This window comes from Bactrocera neohumeralis, chromosome 6, assembly GCF_024586455.1.
Source record: "Bactrocera neohumeralis isolate Rockhampton chromosome 6, APGP_CSIRO_Bneo_wtdbg2-racon-allhic-juicebox.fasta_v2, whole genome shotgun sequence".
Lineage (NCBI taxonomy): Eukaryota > Metazoa > Arthropoda > Insecta > Diptera > Tephritidae > Bactrocera > Bactrocera neohumeralis.
In genome coordinates, this window is record NC_065923.1 from 40,058,927 (window position 1) to 40,075,364 (window position 16,438).

A 16,438-nucleotide genomic window follows, 5' to 3' on the forward strand; every position below is an offset into this window, starting at 1 on the left:
ACTCTTACCGACAGTGTGGAAATTGATGAAATCGGATCATAACTTCGCTCCCTCCACATATAACGGTATAGTTAAAAACTACTAAAAGCACAATAAATCATTAACAAAATACAGCAGAGACATTAAATTTTATCCCCGAGCTGGTACTAGAGATTTGAAACGAGCCTCCAAAATCGGACGATGGGCGCAACACATTTAGGTGAAATCCCATACCTTAGGACCTATTCGACCGATATCAACATTTCTCTTTACCATATAATAAATGCCATTTGATTCCTTCACTTTTCAGTATATAAATCAAGACGCAATTAATATAACCAGATAAAGCTTTGACCCAATAGTGCCTTTGTGGCACACTCGTGGCCTAGCAAACCTTCCCACTGTGCTTTCTTAAATTTTTTTTCGGTCTTTATCGTTCGTTCGGGATTTTTTTCGAAGCACCCGAATTTATTGTTTTTAAAGTAATACCGCGGCTAAACTTCGTGTTTCAATTTAAAAAAAAAAGAAAAGAAAACATTTATTTCAAATACAGTGTAAGGGAAATTAAATTAAAAAAAATATATAATTTTTTCATCGCATGTCAGTTTCTTACATTGCGAGCTCATTTTGTAAAGCTCACTAGCTTTAAAATGATTTTTTCTATAGTTGATTGTGTTTTGTTTTTAGTTTTTAATATTTTTGATAAATAAAATGTCATTAACTTATTTCTAAATAAAAAATTTCTATGCCGCAAAAAGTACCGCTATAAAGTGTTATCAAATATGCACAACACTTGAAAATTTGGAGTGGTAAACTTTGCGTGGCCACGAGTGTATGTCACCGTCTGACCAGGAATGGTCCAAATCGGGCCAAAACCGTTCCAGCACCTAGGTACCGAATATATTAAATTTTGGTCAATGTGTGAGATATATATTTGCAATGCTGAGAGAATCCTTTTCTGATAGTACTATGTCTGAGCGTCAAAAATGGGTAGAATTGGGTCAATGCTTCCCTTAGCTATCATATGTCTAATATACAAATTTTCAAACTTCGGGGTGTCTTTATACCGAAACCCTGGAAGCATTTTATTAGTCTATGGCATGTTAATTGTATATAGTCTTTGTTAATCCTACCCCCTATTGCCATATACTTCTTATAATTGTTTTCGTTATTCTAACAAGTTTTATGCCGAATATGTCGGTCAGTGAGTTTTATTTATATATAAAATTGCTTCAAAATATATTCTCGAGTATACCCTCGGTGTGTCAAAATTAATTATATCAGCCCGACAGAGCTCATAAAATGATTTTCGTCTTTCCACATGTATTTAAATCGTTCCAATTGGTGTTTTATTATGTTGTTTATTGTATACTAAATTTAACCTCTTCGACCGAGTTAATATCACACATATCTCACATGAAGATATTTGTTATAGCTTTAGCTGACGGAAACTAAAAATATACGTAGCAGTAAAACTAGTTTTAAGTTAATAACCTTTACTATAAGTCACGAATATTCCAAATTTGATTGTAGTTTACTAACAATTTCTTCGAATAATGACTGTTGAATTCTTTCGCAACATTTTTTAATACAGCAACTGAAGGTATTACCTGGACTTTAGTTCTTGTGATTTACAAAAATTTTAAATTTTCGGTTACACCTGAACTTAGTACTTCCTTACGTGTTTTTGTTAGATTTCGATAATCGACATTTCTGTCCGTGAAGCTTTTTTGACATAGAAGTTACAACGGAATCCACGAAACCAAAACTGCGAGTGAATAGTTTTTATGGCATTAAAACCACTATGCACATTTGCAGCCTTCTGCCTTGGCAGATGTGTTTAAAAAGGAGAACCGGCGTAAAGTATTGGCCAGAGTGCAGCGCATCGCATTCCTCAGAGTTGCAGCAGCTCACCGAACTGTGTCATGTGATGGAAAATTAGTCATAAGTGATAATGCTCAAGTTGAACTTCCAGCGCACGAAAGCAAAAATCTATAAAAGGTAAAGAAAGCGGATGAAAATTACAAGAGAATTGGCCAAATAAAAAAGACATGATACTCGCTTGGCAACGAAGAAGATGGGAGAATGAGAGTAGCGGCAGACGGACTGCAAGACTTATAAAAGATTTAAACTTATAGACAAGTCGCAAATTTAGAGAAGTCCACTGCTATCCGGACACGGATATATCAGAAAGTGCCTTCATAGAATGGGTAAAGACGAAGAGCCGTCATGCCTATATAAAGATGCGACAGAAGACAACGCAGAACGACGACATTTGAAGGAAGGCATTTGCCAACCCCTCACCCGCATAAAAAAAATTCGCCGGCTTTGCGTTCGGCTAGGTTCGCATTTTTTATCAGTGAAGATTATTTCAAGTAATAGAATGTTGTTGAAGGCAAATTAAATACCAATATTCTGGCTGCGCTTATACTTGGCAACTGTTTTTTCATATTCGAGAAAAAACATGTTTTCTGGTTGTTGCAGACTTGAGTTAAAAAATGTGTATTCTATTAGCCTTAACTTTGACAAACGAAATCACGAACGTTTTACTCCATAAAATATAATTCTTAATAATCAGAAGAAAATATTCACATTTACTAGCAGAATATTTATTTTCAAAGCCCAATACTCTTTAAACTGTGTTAATGATACGTAATTTCCCACCAAAAAACGGTGATCTTATATACAATAGAACGAGAAAAAGATAAAATGTTTAATAAAAAAAGATAAAAGGCAAGTTGAAGTAAATATTTGCCAGAAACTCGAAGAAGCTGCGAAGTCCCCATCATCAGATAATTTATTTACAAGCAGAATTAATGAAATGCTCGGTTGCCGAAATAAACAGGAAAGCATAAATCGAAATAAAAGCTACAAACATACAAACACGCTGCTGTACCTTTTTCATAATACCGTTACGGGGAAAAGAAAAACGGCATTAATAAAAGCAAATTTTCTTTCTGCAAACTGTCGGCGACAGATCGTAAGTGATTTCATTTCACACCGAAAAGCAATCAGTTGACACTTTCGGGACAATCGCTCAAAATGCAGCGCCAAATTGGAAAAGCGATTGCATGAGTAGGTGTGTGTGTGTATGTTGCAGGGTGGTTTATGCAAAGAAAGGCAAATGGATTCTGTCAAAATATAAATCGCTGCGCATAAGGTGGAGTGTCGCGAGAGAAATTTGTGTTTGCACACACTTTCCTCCCCACTAACTTTTCTTCAAAAGCATTTCATTACAAAAACGTAACTAAAGTCGCCAGTATACTTAGAGAAATAAAGAAATAAGGTGGAACTCTGCACATGGAAGCGATTCCGCACCCAAAACGCTTACGCAAATAGTTGAGGGTCACAAAATTCCTCGCAAATGAATTCCGCGAAAGAATGTGCGCCGCAATGCTAATTATCCTCGCTCGTTTGCGGAACGGCAGCCACAAGCGCCAACGCAAAACGGACGAAAAGTACAATCGAAGCACCTGAAAAGGACGTGTACTCACACACACACAATGCCACATTTAAATATTATTTTTATTCGCACAAATGGAAATGCAATTACGTTTCGTGATAATTAAATTGCTGTTTAGTTTGCTTGTGAAAATAAGAGAGCTGTTGGGGGGCACACTGATAAGCGTGGTATATATTAGGTAAAAAGATAAATATGAGAAGAAGAGCAGCTGCACGAATGTGTCAAGCGAATGGCGTAGAGAACAGAAAGCCTACAAATCACAGCTGAAACAAATATTGAAGCAAGTACACAGACACACATAAAAAGTGTGCTCTTCTCTTCTACAACGAATTTGTTTTTCAAAATTGTCATAATTTTTTATGACAAATTTTCGGTTCTATAACAAAATGTGTATATAAGTATTTGAATATATGTTTATGTGTATGTATGTACCTACATATATAGAACATAAGCAACCGTTGTTTTCGAAAATGGTAAAAAGTAATAAAAGAAATCATAGCAGAATGAAATTCCTTTGGAAAATAATGATAAAATAACAATAATTAAATGAAAATTTATTTATGCGCGATCTGAGTTCGGAAATTGGTAGGAAGGTGGTGGTTGCATTTTTAATGTCATAGGTAATAAAAATATCTACAACTTTCATGTCAATACCTTTTTAAATAACCTCTCAACTTATGTGAAAATTCAAATAAATAAATTTTCGGTTTTTTATTTCAATCTTCTACAAAAAAAATTGTTTCTCTTTGAAGTTATCCTTTTATGACCCAACCAACCACAATTGTCAATATCATTGATTCTAAATATATTTTTTTCCTCCTTCATTTGACATGAAATCGAAAAAACCTCATGTGTCCAGCGATGAAGCCCTTTTCTGGCACAATGGGTACTATGTAAACAAGCAAAATTGGACATTTGGGACGAAGAGCAACCTGAAGAGATTCAGAAACTGCCATTTAATCCAAAATAAAAAAAGGCGGATTGTTGTGGTTTGTGGGCTGGTGGAATTTAGTTTCAACAAGGCGGTGTCACTTTCCACATCCATCCATCATTCCATCGCATCAAACAATAGATTTATTGAGAGAACACTTCGGTGAGCGTTATGGTAGGGGGATGCTTCATGGGCTTCGGTATTAAAAATGAACAAAGGGCGTTGTATCGCCCACCTTTTGATAAAATCTTATGTCTCAGGAATTACTTCCCCAATTTCAGCCAAATTTGGTGCGCAACATTATTTTGACCTTCTTGTGTTGTGCTGTCAAAATGTGAGAAATCGAAAAACAACCATGCCTACTTACCTTATACAAAATTTTTAAATTCCATAGACACAGAATATAAATCAAGCATCAGTAAAGTTATGTCGATAAAATCTTGGGTAAATAGTGTATATCATTCCTTTTCATATCTCTAAAGCCCGAACATTTGGACCTCAGTGCACACAGCTGATTTTTTACTCTGCTCTATATACTTAAAATTTAACATTTTTTCCTCATAATAGTGTGCTGCTCACGTGAAAATTTGAATAATACTTCCATTTGGAGTTTACATTTGAGTTAAGTTGGTTAATATTAGTACACATTTCGGAAAAATATTGTAAGGAGTGACTTAGTCTACAGAAGTTAATAAGATACCAAAATTTGATTACAAACTATTCGGTTTCTTTAGATAATATATGGTGAATTCCTAAGCAACATCTTTTGGTATACCAGTTTTGTCAATACCTAAATGTGAGTTTATAAAATGTTCATTTACACCCGAACTTAGCACTGCCTTACCTGTTTTCTGTTGGCTTTGCCCAAGACCCAAAGGTATTTTTGACATGTCGGCACGAAGGCATCGCATGAGCACGCTGCTTCGAATATGATTTTTACCTAAGATACATGGTTTGTAAACACAATTCCTTATTGAATTTATACAAGTATTTTGAAGCTAGTTCAGAATTTCGCTATGCAGAGACAGTTTTGCATTTATGACATCTACTCGAGAAAGCAAAACACACCCTGTCATGCCAAACTGTCAGCTTGTTTGCAAAGAATAATGGAATAACACTTTCTTGTGATTTGTAAACATAAATTCATTCGCATTGCATTTTTCGAGTCAAAAAGTCTGTTGCTATAATATATTCTTGAGTTGCTTGCCAAATTTTCTGCGACATCTTGATGATTTTCAGGGTCATGAGGTGCAAGTTTCTTACGCATTTGCGACGAAGGTTTTTTTTCTGTCAACAAACTATTAATTCACTGTTGCAATAAATATTGACAAGCAAATAGTTTTCGATAATTAGTGAAGATTTTACAAATCAAATGAAAGGCGTGGGGTATTTTCGCTCAATCGGAAACAATTACGCTGAATATTAATTTTTAAATGTCTGGCTAGTTCTTATACAAAGCGAAGCGTTTACATGAATGTGTCAAAACTTCCGTCAGTGATATTAATCCACCGCATAAATATATTAATTAGCATTTCAGAAAGGCACATTTTGGAAAAAAATGTTTTTTCTATCGAATTTTACAATAAATTTTGTAAAATGGCCTGTGTCGCAATATTTGGAAAACAATTCTTCATTAACGAGTTTTCTATTTTCGTTGCTATATTACTTCTTGCACTTTTACATTCCTTTTTGTTTTGTAGTTTAAAACGAGATAAAAAAATAACCCTTTTGGTTTTCAATCTTTTGACATAGGTAATCCTTAGTTAGTTATAGTTTTTCTATGGTGCTCTATCGAAAATGGAAGATCGAAAACGGCATTTTCGGCATATTTTACTGTTTTACTAGTTAAAGGATAAAAATCTGGTTCAAGAAAGGGGAAGATTATATAATGTGTATGAAGAAGATGTGTTAACCGAACGTCATGCCAAAATTGGTATGCAAAGTTTCATTCCTGTAATGTCGATCTGGAGGATACACCACTTCTTGGAAGCACTCTTGAAACCGATGTGTATAAAATAAAGTCGTTGGTCGACGCAAATAGTCGAATAACAACTCGAGAGATTGCAGAAAAATTAATTTTATCTCTCGCGATGATTTTCAAGCACATGAAACGCCTAGGATTAAGTTTGAACTTTGACATATGGGTTCCTCATGTTCTTATGGAATGAAAGTTGCTTGGCCTCAATAATGACTGTCATTTGCTTATCCAAAGTCAATGAAGTGATCCTTTTTTGATGCATGTTGTTACTGGCGACGAAAAATGTCTTGATTACAAAAATGTAAAACACAAGAGATTATGATCTAAAAAGGATGATGCAGCTCAAGCCACTTCGAAGGGCGATAGTCACAAAAAAAAGGTTATGTTGTCTATTTGGTGGGATTTCAGAGGACTCGTTTATTTTCAGCTTTTATCCCATCATAAAACGATTAGTTCTGAAGTGTGTTGTGATCAGCTGAACAAACGGCGATGCAATCAAGCAGAGTAGGTCAGAATTGCTCAATACAAAAGGTGCAGCCTTCCACCATAATAATACGAGACCTCATACAAACTTGTTGACTCGCCAAAAGCATCTACAGCTTGAAAGAGATGTGCTACCACACCTACGACATTCTCTAAACTTGGCATCTTCGGACCTTTACTTGTTCCGGTTGCTGCCAAGTTCTTTGTGTGCATGAACTTTCATCTCAAAACCGACTTGAACTAGTTCTTCGACTGCAAGTTTCAAAAAAATTTATGAGCTTGGAATCAATCTATTGACCTAAAGATGTAAAATATTGTTCAAATTGAACTAAAAATCGAAATTACGTAGTGAACTATCCAATAATAGAAGGAAACACATATATGTAGAAGGTACAAAACTTGGAATTTCCAGAGTAATTACGTGTTAAATTCTTAGTTCTCATTCAAATATCACTTAGAACATTATCTACAGCATGATTTTCTAAAAATTACTTAAATACTCGTACCAGGTCTTTCAGAGATGTCTAGAACATGATCTCTTCGAATACTTCTTGAAGGTGAGTGATTCTACCTTCAAGATAATCTGGCAGTCAAACTATCAAAAAACACGTCAAGAGAGTGTGTAAAATTAATTAAAAAATTAAATTCCTTTCCATAAATCTCATAAATTTTATAATAATAATAATATTAATAATTATAATAAAAATAATAATAATATAATAATAATAATAATAATAATAATAATAATAATAATAATAATATCAATAATAAAAGCCAGTGCAACATAAATGCCACTAAAAATTTGCTTTCATTATTGTAATTGCCATGTTTACATCTGATGAACTTTCATAAATTGCAAATCCTCTAGGGAGTTAAATGATTTATTCAATCAAGTACAACATTTATCCGCTCGAACGCACACCTCACATATAGTACATATGTACATATTTATACATATATTATTCCATGTGTGCATATCATTAAGTTAAACTAAAATCAATAAGTCAATGGCACTGAAGGGCCAACCCAACCAAAAATAAGTGCAATTCAGAGAAAGCCTCGCTAACCAAAGTGATTTTTTCTGCGTGAGGGTTCTTTTGGTAAACCGTAAAAACATTAAGTACACACTGACGCACCTATTCATGTGCCCACTCGCTTCATTTATTCATTCATTTGCACGTGTACTCATTTTTCAGTCTTTTCAGTCATTCCAGTCATGGAATTTATTTGAGTAAATTGAGCAGAAAATCTGCCAAAAGTAATAAAAGGGGAGGAAATTTGTAGACAGCATCCTTCAGATTTTGCTTCATTAAACTTTTTGATGCACGAAAGGTAGCTCGAAAGGGAATACTACATTAGAGATGTTATATTAATGTGTGTATCATTTTGGGATATATAAAAGATGTGTTCCAAAGAAATTACACTTTTTGAATCTTGTCCCCTTGCGCCATCTAAGTTGAACTAAATTTAGAAGCTGCTATTATCAATTGTCCAGTTGTCATGACATTTAATGATTAAAAAAAAAAATTGCGTTTTAAGTTCAGTATGTTTGTGTTTCGGTGCGAAAATGTAATAGAACAATAGGTCAACATTAAATTTTGTTTTAAAATTGGTCAAACTTTTACCGAAACGTTGCAATTGATGAAACAAATTAATGGCGATGATTGTCTATCCCGTAGCAGAGTTCTACGTTTTCAAAGTGGTCGTGAGGACATAAATGACGATCAACATGTGGGCCAATCAAAATCCGTGATCATCGTATATTCCATCGAAACTGTGCGTAAATTATTCAAATATCAGCCGAAATCATCATTGAAATTCATGTAAATAGAATTGTGCATCTCCAAAACATCGATTTATCGCATTTTGATAGAACATTTGCCCATGAAAGGAAAGCGTTATACAGACGTAGAGGCCATTCAAAAGGCTTGCACCGACATACTTGGCGGCCATACCGGCCAAAGAGCTAAAACACTCGTTCGACATGCTTTTGACCGTCAAAAAAATCGCTGTATTGAAGCAGAAGGAGACTATTTTGAATAAAATAAATTGATTTTGCGGAAAAAAGCATTTGTTCTGTTTTTTTTTAAGGTCTGTTTGCTTTGGAACGATATAAAATTTTCTGTATGTATTCCTAGATATTTGTGCATTATGATAATAAACTAAAAAAGCATCGATTTTTTGAAAATTCTAACTGGATATAACCCTTTAAAGTCATTTCGTCGAATGACGCACATCTGAAAGACGAAAATAAAAGAGGAATGGCGAATATGATATGTCGATTACTGATTCAAAAAATTGGAATTCTTAGCTTATAATATTTTTATAACATAAAGACAAAATCGAAGGCTCTTAATCATCCTACAAGAAAAACCTGCGGTACGGAACAAAAAGTGGAAGGTTGCTATGTACTGTTTGGACCTGCACATTAACTAAGAACTGGTGTTTACTGAGAAAGAAAAGACTATGTCAAAAATTGAGCTTGAGAAATGTTTCGATAACTGGCACCTAACCGTTGGCATAAGTTGATAATATCGAAAAGGGACTGTTTTGAAGGCTATCACATTAATGCAGATAATTGACTAAACATTTTTCAAACAAAAAAAAAAAAAAATAATTTAATATGGAATAGATCTTGTACAATTATAACGATGTTTAAATGAATTTAAGTAAAAATTTAAAAATAATTGGTTTTGACTTATCCGTAAAACCATAGGTCAAAAAAGATATCACTGAAGCCAATTATGCCAAAAAAGCATTTCACGCAGGTAGAAAAGATCTCAAAAAACTACTCAGCATTTTCTCAGCCATTATTTATAGAAATATGCAGCTGACCGATGACAAGTCCATGCAATGTTGCCAACGCAAAATCCATGCTAAGTGTTGTAACAGGCAGCTATTGTCGGTAATTCATAAATCTTTTGTCATATGTATGTACACATATATGTATACCTCACGATTAAATTAGTAACAAAATAAAAAAATTGCAAAAAAAAAATACTTTTATGTACAACGAAAATAAAATATTTACCCAATTTTACTTTTTCACAATTGTACTTACATATGTATATGACATCCATACATATTAAACATATTAAATAAGCAAAATAAACATGCAAGCATTTAAAGCAAAAATTTTTTGTTTTTTCGTTTCGAATGATTCATGAAAGTAACAATGAATTGCCAATGTCGGTGACACATATTAGCAAACAAGGCGACATTTCTAGTGCGTCATCAACACATTCGATTCATCATATAAATCCGTTACCGTCTTCTACTTCGTGGTCTAAATAAGAAACCCCCCTTTTAAAGGAGATTTCTGGCAACTTATCAAAATCTTTTAACACAGTTAATCATACAACGCAATCATATTCTAGATACATCGAATAATCTGTGCTTAATCCAAGGGTGAAGAGGTGGACTATGAATTATCTGAGCGGTCGGCAATCATCAGACAAAGTTCTAAGTTAAGACAAATGAAACAAAGCGTTCCGCATCCAGTCCCTGCAGGGTAATGCCCTCTCTCTTAACTTCTATGATATATATCCCTCAACCACCAGATGAAATGTACATCATCTTATACGCAGATAATGGTGCGGTATTGACATCGATCAATGGAACAGATGACATGTGTTCAAAAATAAAGGATTATCTCACCGATCTTTCTCGCTTCTTCGCTGCAAGGAGCCTAAAACTCGCTCTCAATAAATTCACTGCGCCCATATTCATGAGTGGTCGAAAGATCACACACTTGATCTTAATATTGCAGTCGATGCCAATCCGACTATTAACCATCCTAAGAACGAAGCTGCAACAAAAACCCTTAAATCGCTAGCTGGTACTTCCGAAAAGAATAAGAAACGTTGTTGACAATTACATAGCAATTGGACTTGGCACCAGTATGGTCGCTTATACGAGGTGTGTTCAAAAAGTATCGCGAATTTTGTGTTTTTTCAAAAATTATTTATTTATTCATGAATATCTATTTTGTCCCCTTCAAAGTAATCCCCTTGTGCCAACGGTTTTTCCAATCTTCGAAGCACTTCAAAAAATCATTTTTTTTTTATCTTCTTCAGCTCCTCCTTCGATGCCGTCTTTATCTCGTCAAGAGAAACGTAACGTCGTCCTTTCATGGGCCTCTTCAGTTTAGGGAACAAGAAAAAGTCACAGGGGGCCAGATCTGGGGAATACGGTGGCTGCGGCATCATTAGTGTGGGGCGTTATTGTGGTGCAAAAGCCAATTTTTGTTCTTCCAAAAATCCGGGCGTTTCTGGCGGATTGCTTCGCGCAAATTGCGCATAACTTGCAGGTAATATTCCTTATTGACCGTTCTTCTCTGTGGCAAAAAAAATGTCAGCAGAACTTTCGCGATACTTTTTGAACACACCTCGTATAGTGGGGCGTAGACGACGTTTCAGAACACAGTATTCTGTACAACAAGAGGATGGCTCTTGATGTCTACCATTGAACAATTTAAGGAACGCAATGCACTTTTCTTCAATCAATTTCTGCTGGCACCAAGCACCAAAATATCATTCCTTGATTACGTCGACGGCATAGCGCAATTTATCGACCAGACTACGGAGTCACTAACTTCAGGCATGCAGTGAACTATTTATACTTTCACTAACTCCTCCCAGTGTATGACGCCCTTGGAATCAAACCACTATCAATTTGAAACGAACAGCTCGATTTCTCTCGCGATTATAGAGTTACCCTTGCGCGACTTCATTCTGGATTCCATAAATTATTCAGTTCAATAAAACTATAGAATACCACTCTGCCTAATTGTGCTCAAAATAAGCATGATTTAGATAAGTGATTTATGACATTTATATTGTTTGTTTCTGCGCAGGTATGGCTTGCGGATCTAACTGCTGACTAAAGCCTCTCTTTACAACATGTGGGCTAAATAAATATGGATATTTAGTATTTACACTAGTTCCACTCGTTTAACTCGATCAAGCTTTCAAACACGCTGAGCATTGTATAACTCTTACTCTTAAGCTAAGTTCATCTCACTCTGCTATACTCTTTTTTCAATTCTCGTTCGGCTCTTTTAGCGCGCAAATGAATGAAACTGTGTGCGGTTGAGAAGATAAAGCCATGCCCAGATACATACATACAATACATTTCTATGCTGTGAAAATTTCTGATTAAATATCAAACAAAGCATTAATTCGTAATTAAATTTCTCAAAAGGTCATATGCTATTTTTAGCTTGACGCGCGCTTCGGGGCTTCGTGCATTTAGAATCGTGCTTTGAGTTGTATTTATTCAACTTTAATTAATCAGTTCTACTGGAAGTGTAAGGAATAGCTTAAAATATTTAGTTGCGCTCTTTTGCCGGTATTTTGATTACAGCTGAGTAGATAGACAATGGAAATAAAGGCGCGAGCTCACGGCCTTTTAAAAGTTTTTAAAAGTCAAGGCGTTTGACGATAATTTGAAAGGATTGCATAGCTTTCCAGGAAGAAATGTAAATAGCTAGAACCGTAATCCAAAAAGTCAAGTCATGAACCAAATACCTCTTGCTGTAGGTGCTACAGCTACATTCTCCTTTTATCGGAAATAAGCAATTAGCTTCATCTAGAATCCATCATCATTCCATCAAAACGAAACATTAAAAATTCTTAAACAAGCAGTGTTCAGACCCATAAAAATCCCTGAAGCTTGAAGTGGAAAAATCTCAGTTGTTCTCACTTTAATATGTGGAGGATAATTTTATAATTAGGGGTTTTTAAACTTTCTTTTTTCAAGAAATTTAATGTTATGGCCCAGAATTAGAATTGTTATAAGAACTCGGTGTTTTTAAAAATATAATGATTTGTCATTATGTTTAAAAATTGATTGATTGGAAAAATAATAGCCAAGAGACCAAATTTTTTACCATTGTTTGCAGCAACTGTCAGCAATAAAGCCGAATATTCTCCTTAAATGCATCAGTCCTCTCGGGCTTAACTGCGTAGACAAGCGACTTCACATAACGGCACAATAATTTAGCGGTGTTAAATCGCACGATCTTGTGGGCCACGCTGCATTTCCACTACGCAAGATAATGTTGTCAGGAAAAGTTTCCTTAAATAAGTTGTTGGAATCAAAGGCCACCTAAATCAACACCGTACAATTCAGACACGAAAAAGTCTTTAATCACGGTTTGTTTTGTTAAGCGTTGGTATAAAGAATGAAGATATCCGTAGCATACTTTTTACAACTTAGGTAGATGGTATGGAACCCTAGTTACCAAATCCATTCTGACAAATTTTTACTTTTCGCCTTAGACAGTTTCCGAAGGGATTGTGGGTTAAGTCTTCCGCCATACACTAGTTGTTTAAAACTTCTACCTACACTTACTAATCGTAGAGAAGTGCTTGGTATTATATTCTTAGTAAAAACCCTGAATGAAGCAGTTAGCAGTTCTTTTATCCTATCTGAAGTAAAATTTAATATCTCGGTTCGCGGTAACTTATACTCTTACTGTAAAATGTTGTAGATCAAATTTTGAACTTAACGTAACAACTGGTTATAACGTATTTTATACCTAGGCTATTGAAAGTTTTGTTTCTGTAGCTGAGCAGTTTCAGATCTCAATGCTGAAAAAAAACTCTCTTCCCTTTCATGACTCGGAGCAGAGTATCATCACTTCAAATACGACAATTTTGTTTATTAACGTTCCCATATAACCAATAAAGACCTTCCCCTCTGAGCAAAATATTCTTGTGAGTATCGGGATCACCGTCCTCACTTTTAAGCCCATTCAACGAAGGATCGACGCACTTGATAGTCGCTCGACTTCAATTCTTACATACATGCGTTGTTTTGTAAGCCCGCAAACTAAGATCCTTCCGTAAAATCTTCTATAAAGTGGATGGGCACAGCTCCAATTGTTGAGCACGATTGCGGATCGGCTCGTTTAGACTCTTCCACAAAAAAATACTTTGCGTTGATTACCTTGGATGTGAAGAATGTATTCAACTCTGCTAAATGGACAAACATATTCGAATATGGACCCACAGACTTACAGCTGACATCCATACGTGGATAACTAGACAACATGAGGATCTGGATTTCCACCTGACCCAAATATAAAGCGGTCATGGGTGCTTTAGAGGTGATCTATACAAATTTCAACATGACGTCAGTCCGTATTGTTCGATGTCTACGGAGTCCATAGAAGACTCGGAACACGTATTTTTCCATTGTCATCCGTTTTTAAACATAAGGGAAAAGTTAGAAACTGCACTAGGTGGTAGATTAATGATGGAAAATTTTACTGGCCTTATGTGTCAGTCCTCTGATAAGTGGAAAGCTGTTCGCGAAGCGACAACTTCAATTATGACTAAATTGAAACAGAAGAATGAAGACATAAAATGTCTTGTCACTCCTACGAAGTAGTACTTTATCTGGTAGTTCCGGGGGAGAGTCTTGAGTTGCGAGTGGTTAGGTTTAGCGGATTAAAGTTCCTCACTCCGGCTTTCGATGTTTTCCCCGACTATAAAAAAGGCTCTTCTATACTCTGCTACACAATAACAAAATCGTATTCAATCAGCACTGTGCGGCATTATCATTTGTATGTACATATGTATGTATGTATACATGTACATACATATATACACCTGTACCAGAGTACATAACAACATATTCGAACATATGAATTCAGGTAAAAACTGAAGTTCCTTGTGGGTGTACACCGGTGCGAGGGCACTCTAAGGTAAATAAATGCTTTCAAATGTCAACGGCACCGTTGATCGATTAATAAACAACAATAAAGTCTAGTATTACTATCAGCAAATATAGTACACACGGTAGAGCGTAAAAAAGCCAGGTGATTTAGTATGACACATAGCGTCAAGGGACGCATATACCACAACAACAACTGTCGTCGAGCTAATTTGGCATAGAAGAGGAAGAATTGTGCTGAAAAAAAGTTTATAAATTTTATCGAGGCAATACGAAGACACCGCTAAAAAGTGGCATATTTATAATGCCTTTGACACCAAAACAAACGAAGTGAAGAGCATTAAAGACAAGCATGCGTTGTAAAAAAGTTTACTAAAATAATATATACACAGTTATGTATATGTGTATGTATGTATATATTTACAATTGTTTGTCTGTTCTCCACATTTATACATTACTCTACTTTGCTCCAAAATATAGTACACTCTCTTCTTTCGACTTTGCCGCTCACTGCGCTCCGCTAACTAAATCTTCGCAGTACAAACGCTCCGCAGGCCTACATACATACATGCATACAAGCATATGTACATAGAGAAATACAAACTGCCGGAGCATTGAAGCGCCTTTGTCATTGTTAACCTCCCCACACTGCCGTAGCGCCGCCACGCTGCTCAGCTGCTGACCAACGCTGAGGCACTGGCATCAAATTCGTTGGCTTTTTAGTTAACCGGCTCGGCGCGGTGTCTATTTTTGCACGCGCGCACACACAAGTATTTCCATAAATATCTGCATTAATTCTAACATAAATTCCGATATAGTCGCATGATTTCCATTAGCGACGATAATCATCTCCACACCAGCTACAGAAATACAACAAAGCGGTGGGATGGCCCTTTGATGTCTATACTTTTGAGAATTGCTTTCTGCTTTCTGTTCGCTGGTTTAAATGGGCATCAACGAGCGTTGAATGAATGTCGTTAACCTGTACGCCGACCGAGGAAGATGATGATGAAGTGGAATATGCCAAAAATATGAGGGTAGCAACTGGCAGACGCCAATGCGGCAGCGCTATGTGTGGGCGTTGGGTGGCGGAAACGAGAGCGGCAAAGGAAATCTTACACTTAAGCTCCCTTTAACACTGAACAATCACAGCATTTCGAGTGCCAGACTGATTTTTTAACAACTTACCAACAAGTACGGCGCGGTTGGCGTCAGCCGCAGTCCACGGCTCAGCTGGCTGCTTAACTCCGTACGTCGCAGTAGCATACGGAAACTTGTTACGCATACGCCCGGCGCCATATTCACCCCGAATCCTGTAACTACACCAGCAATGACACGCCCGCTTATACGTACGCCCACTATTGTAACGCTTTGCCGCGCCGTCCACAGCACCTCTAAAGTAGGCAACAATAACAAAGCACAACCGATAACTTCACTTTGCCGAAAGCCGATGCAAACAAATTTCAATAAATTGCGAACTCAACTTTAAATTTTCTACAATTTTTTTTTTGCACGCACTCTTGCTGCTAGTGAGGAAGAAATTTTGCTTATTTTTTTATAAAAATTTGGGATCAAGCACTTCTCTGGACAATTTTCTTGCTCCACTTTTATTCACATACTTTATTATTATACACTTTTATTATTTTTTTCTTCTTATAATATTCCACTTTGCACAAACACACACACACACACGAGCCCGCTCGCGTTCAGTTATACTCCACCGTAGGTTGGTATGTAAATGTGTTTGCCTCTAGGTAAGACAACAAATCCAAACACCGGGGAGCTCACTCACTGGTCGTTGTCATTAGCTATGGATCGGGTTCACTTGCTCGCTCGTTCGTTTGTTCTTTCGCTTTACAATTGTGCCGCGGCGGATGGCTATGCTCCACGCTGCGAAATAAAATGTCCCCAACACGCGAAGAAC

At 36.1% G+C, this 16,438-nt stretch overlaps 1 protein-coding gene across 2 annotated transcripts in view; it reads right to left on the reverse strand.

Moving 5' to 3' along the window:
• Window positions 1-16,438, reverse strand: part of LOC126763580 (calcium uniporter protein, mitochondrial) — a 190,116-nt gene extending 173,678 nt beyond the window's left edge. For both annotated transcript variants that reach the window (XM_050481220.1, XM_050481219.1), the window contains exon 1: window positions 15,703-16,438. In XM_050481220.1, the coding sequence (XP_050337177.1) occupies window positions 15,703-15,813 (111 nt within the window). In that variant the 5' untranslated portion in view covers window positions 15,814-16,438. The remainder of the gene's footprint in view (window positions 1-15,702) is intronic.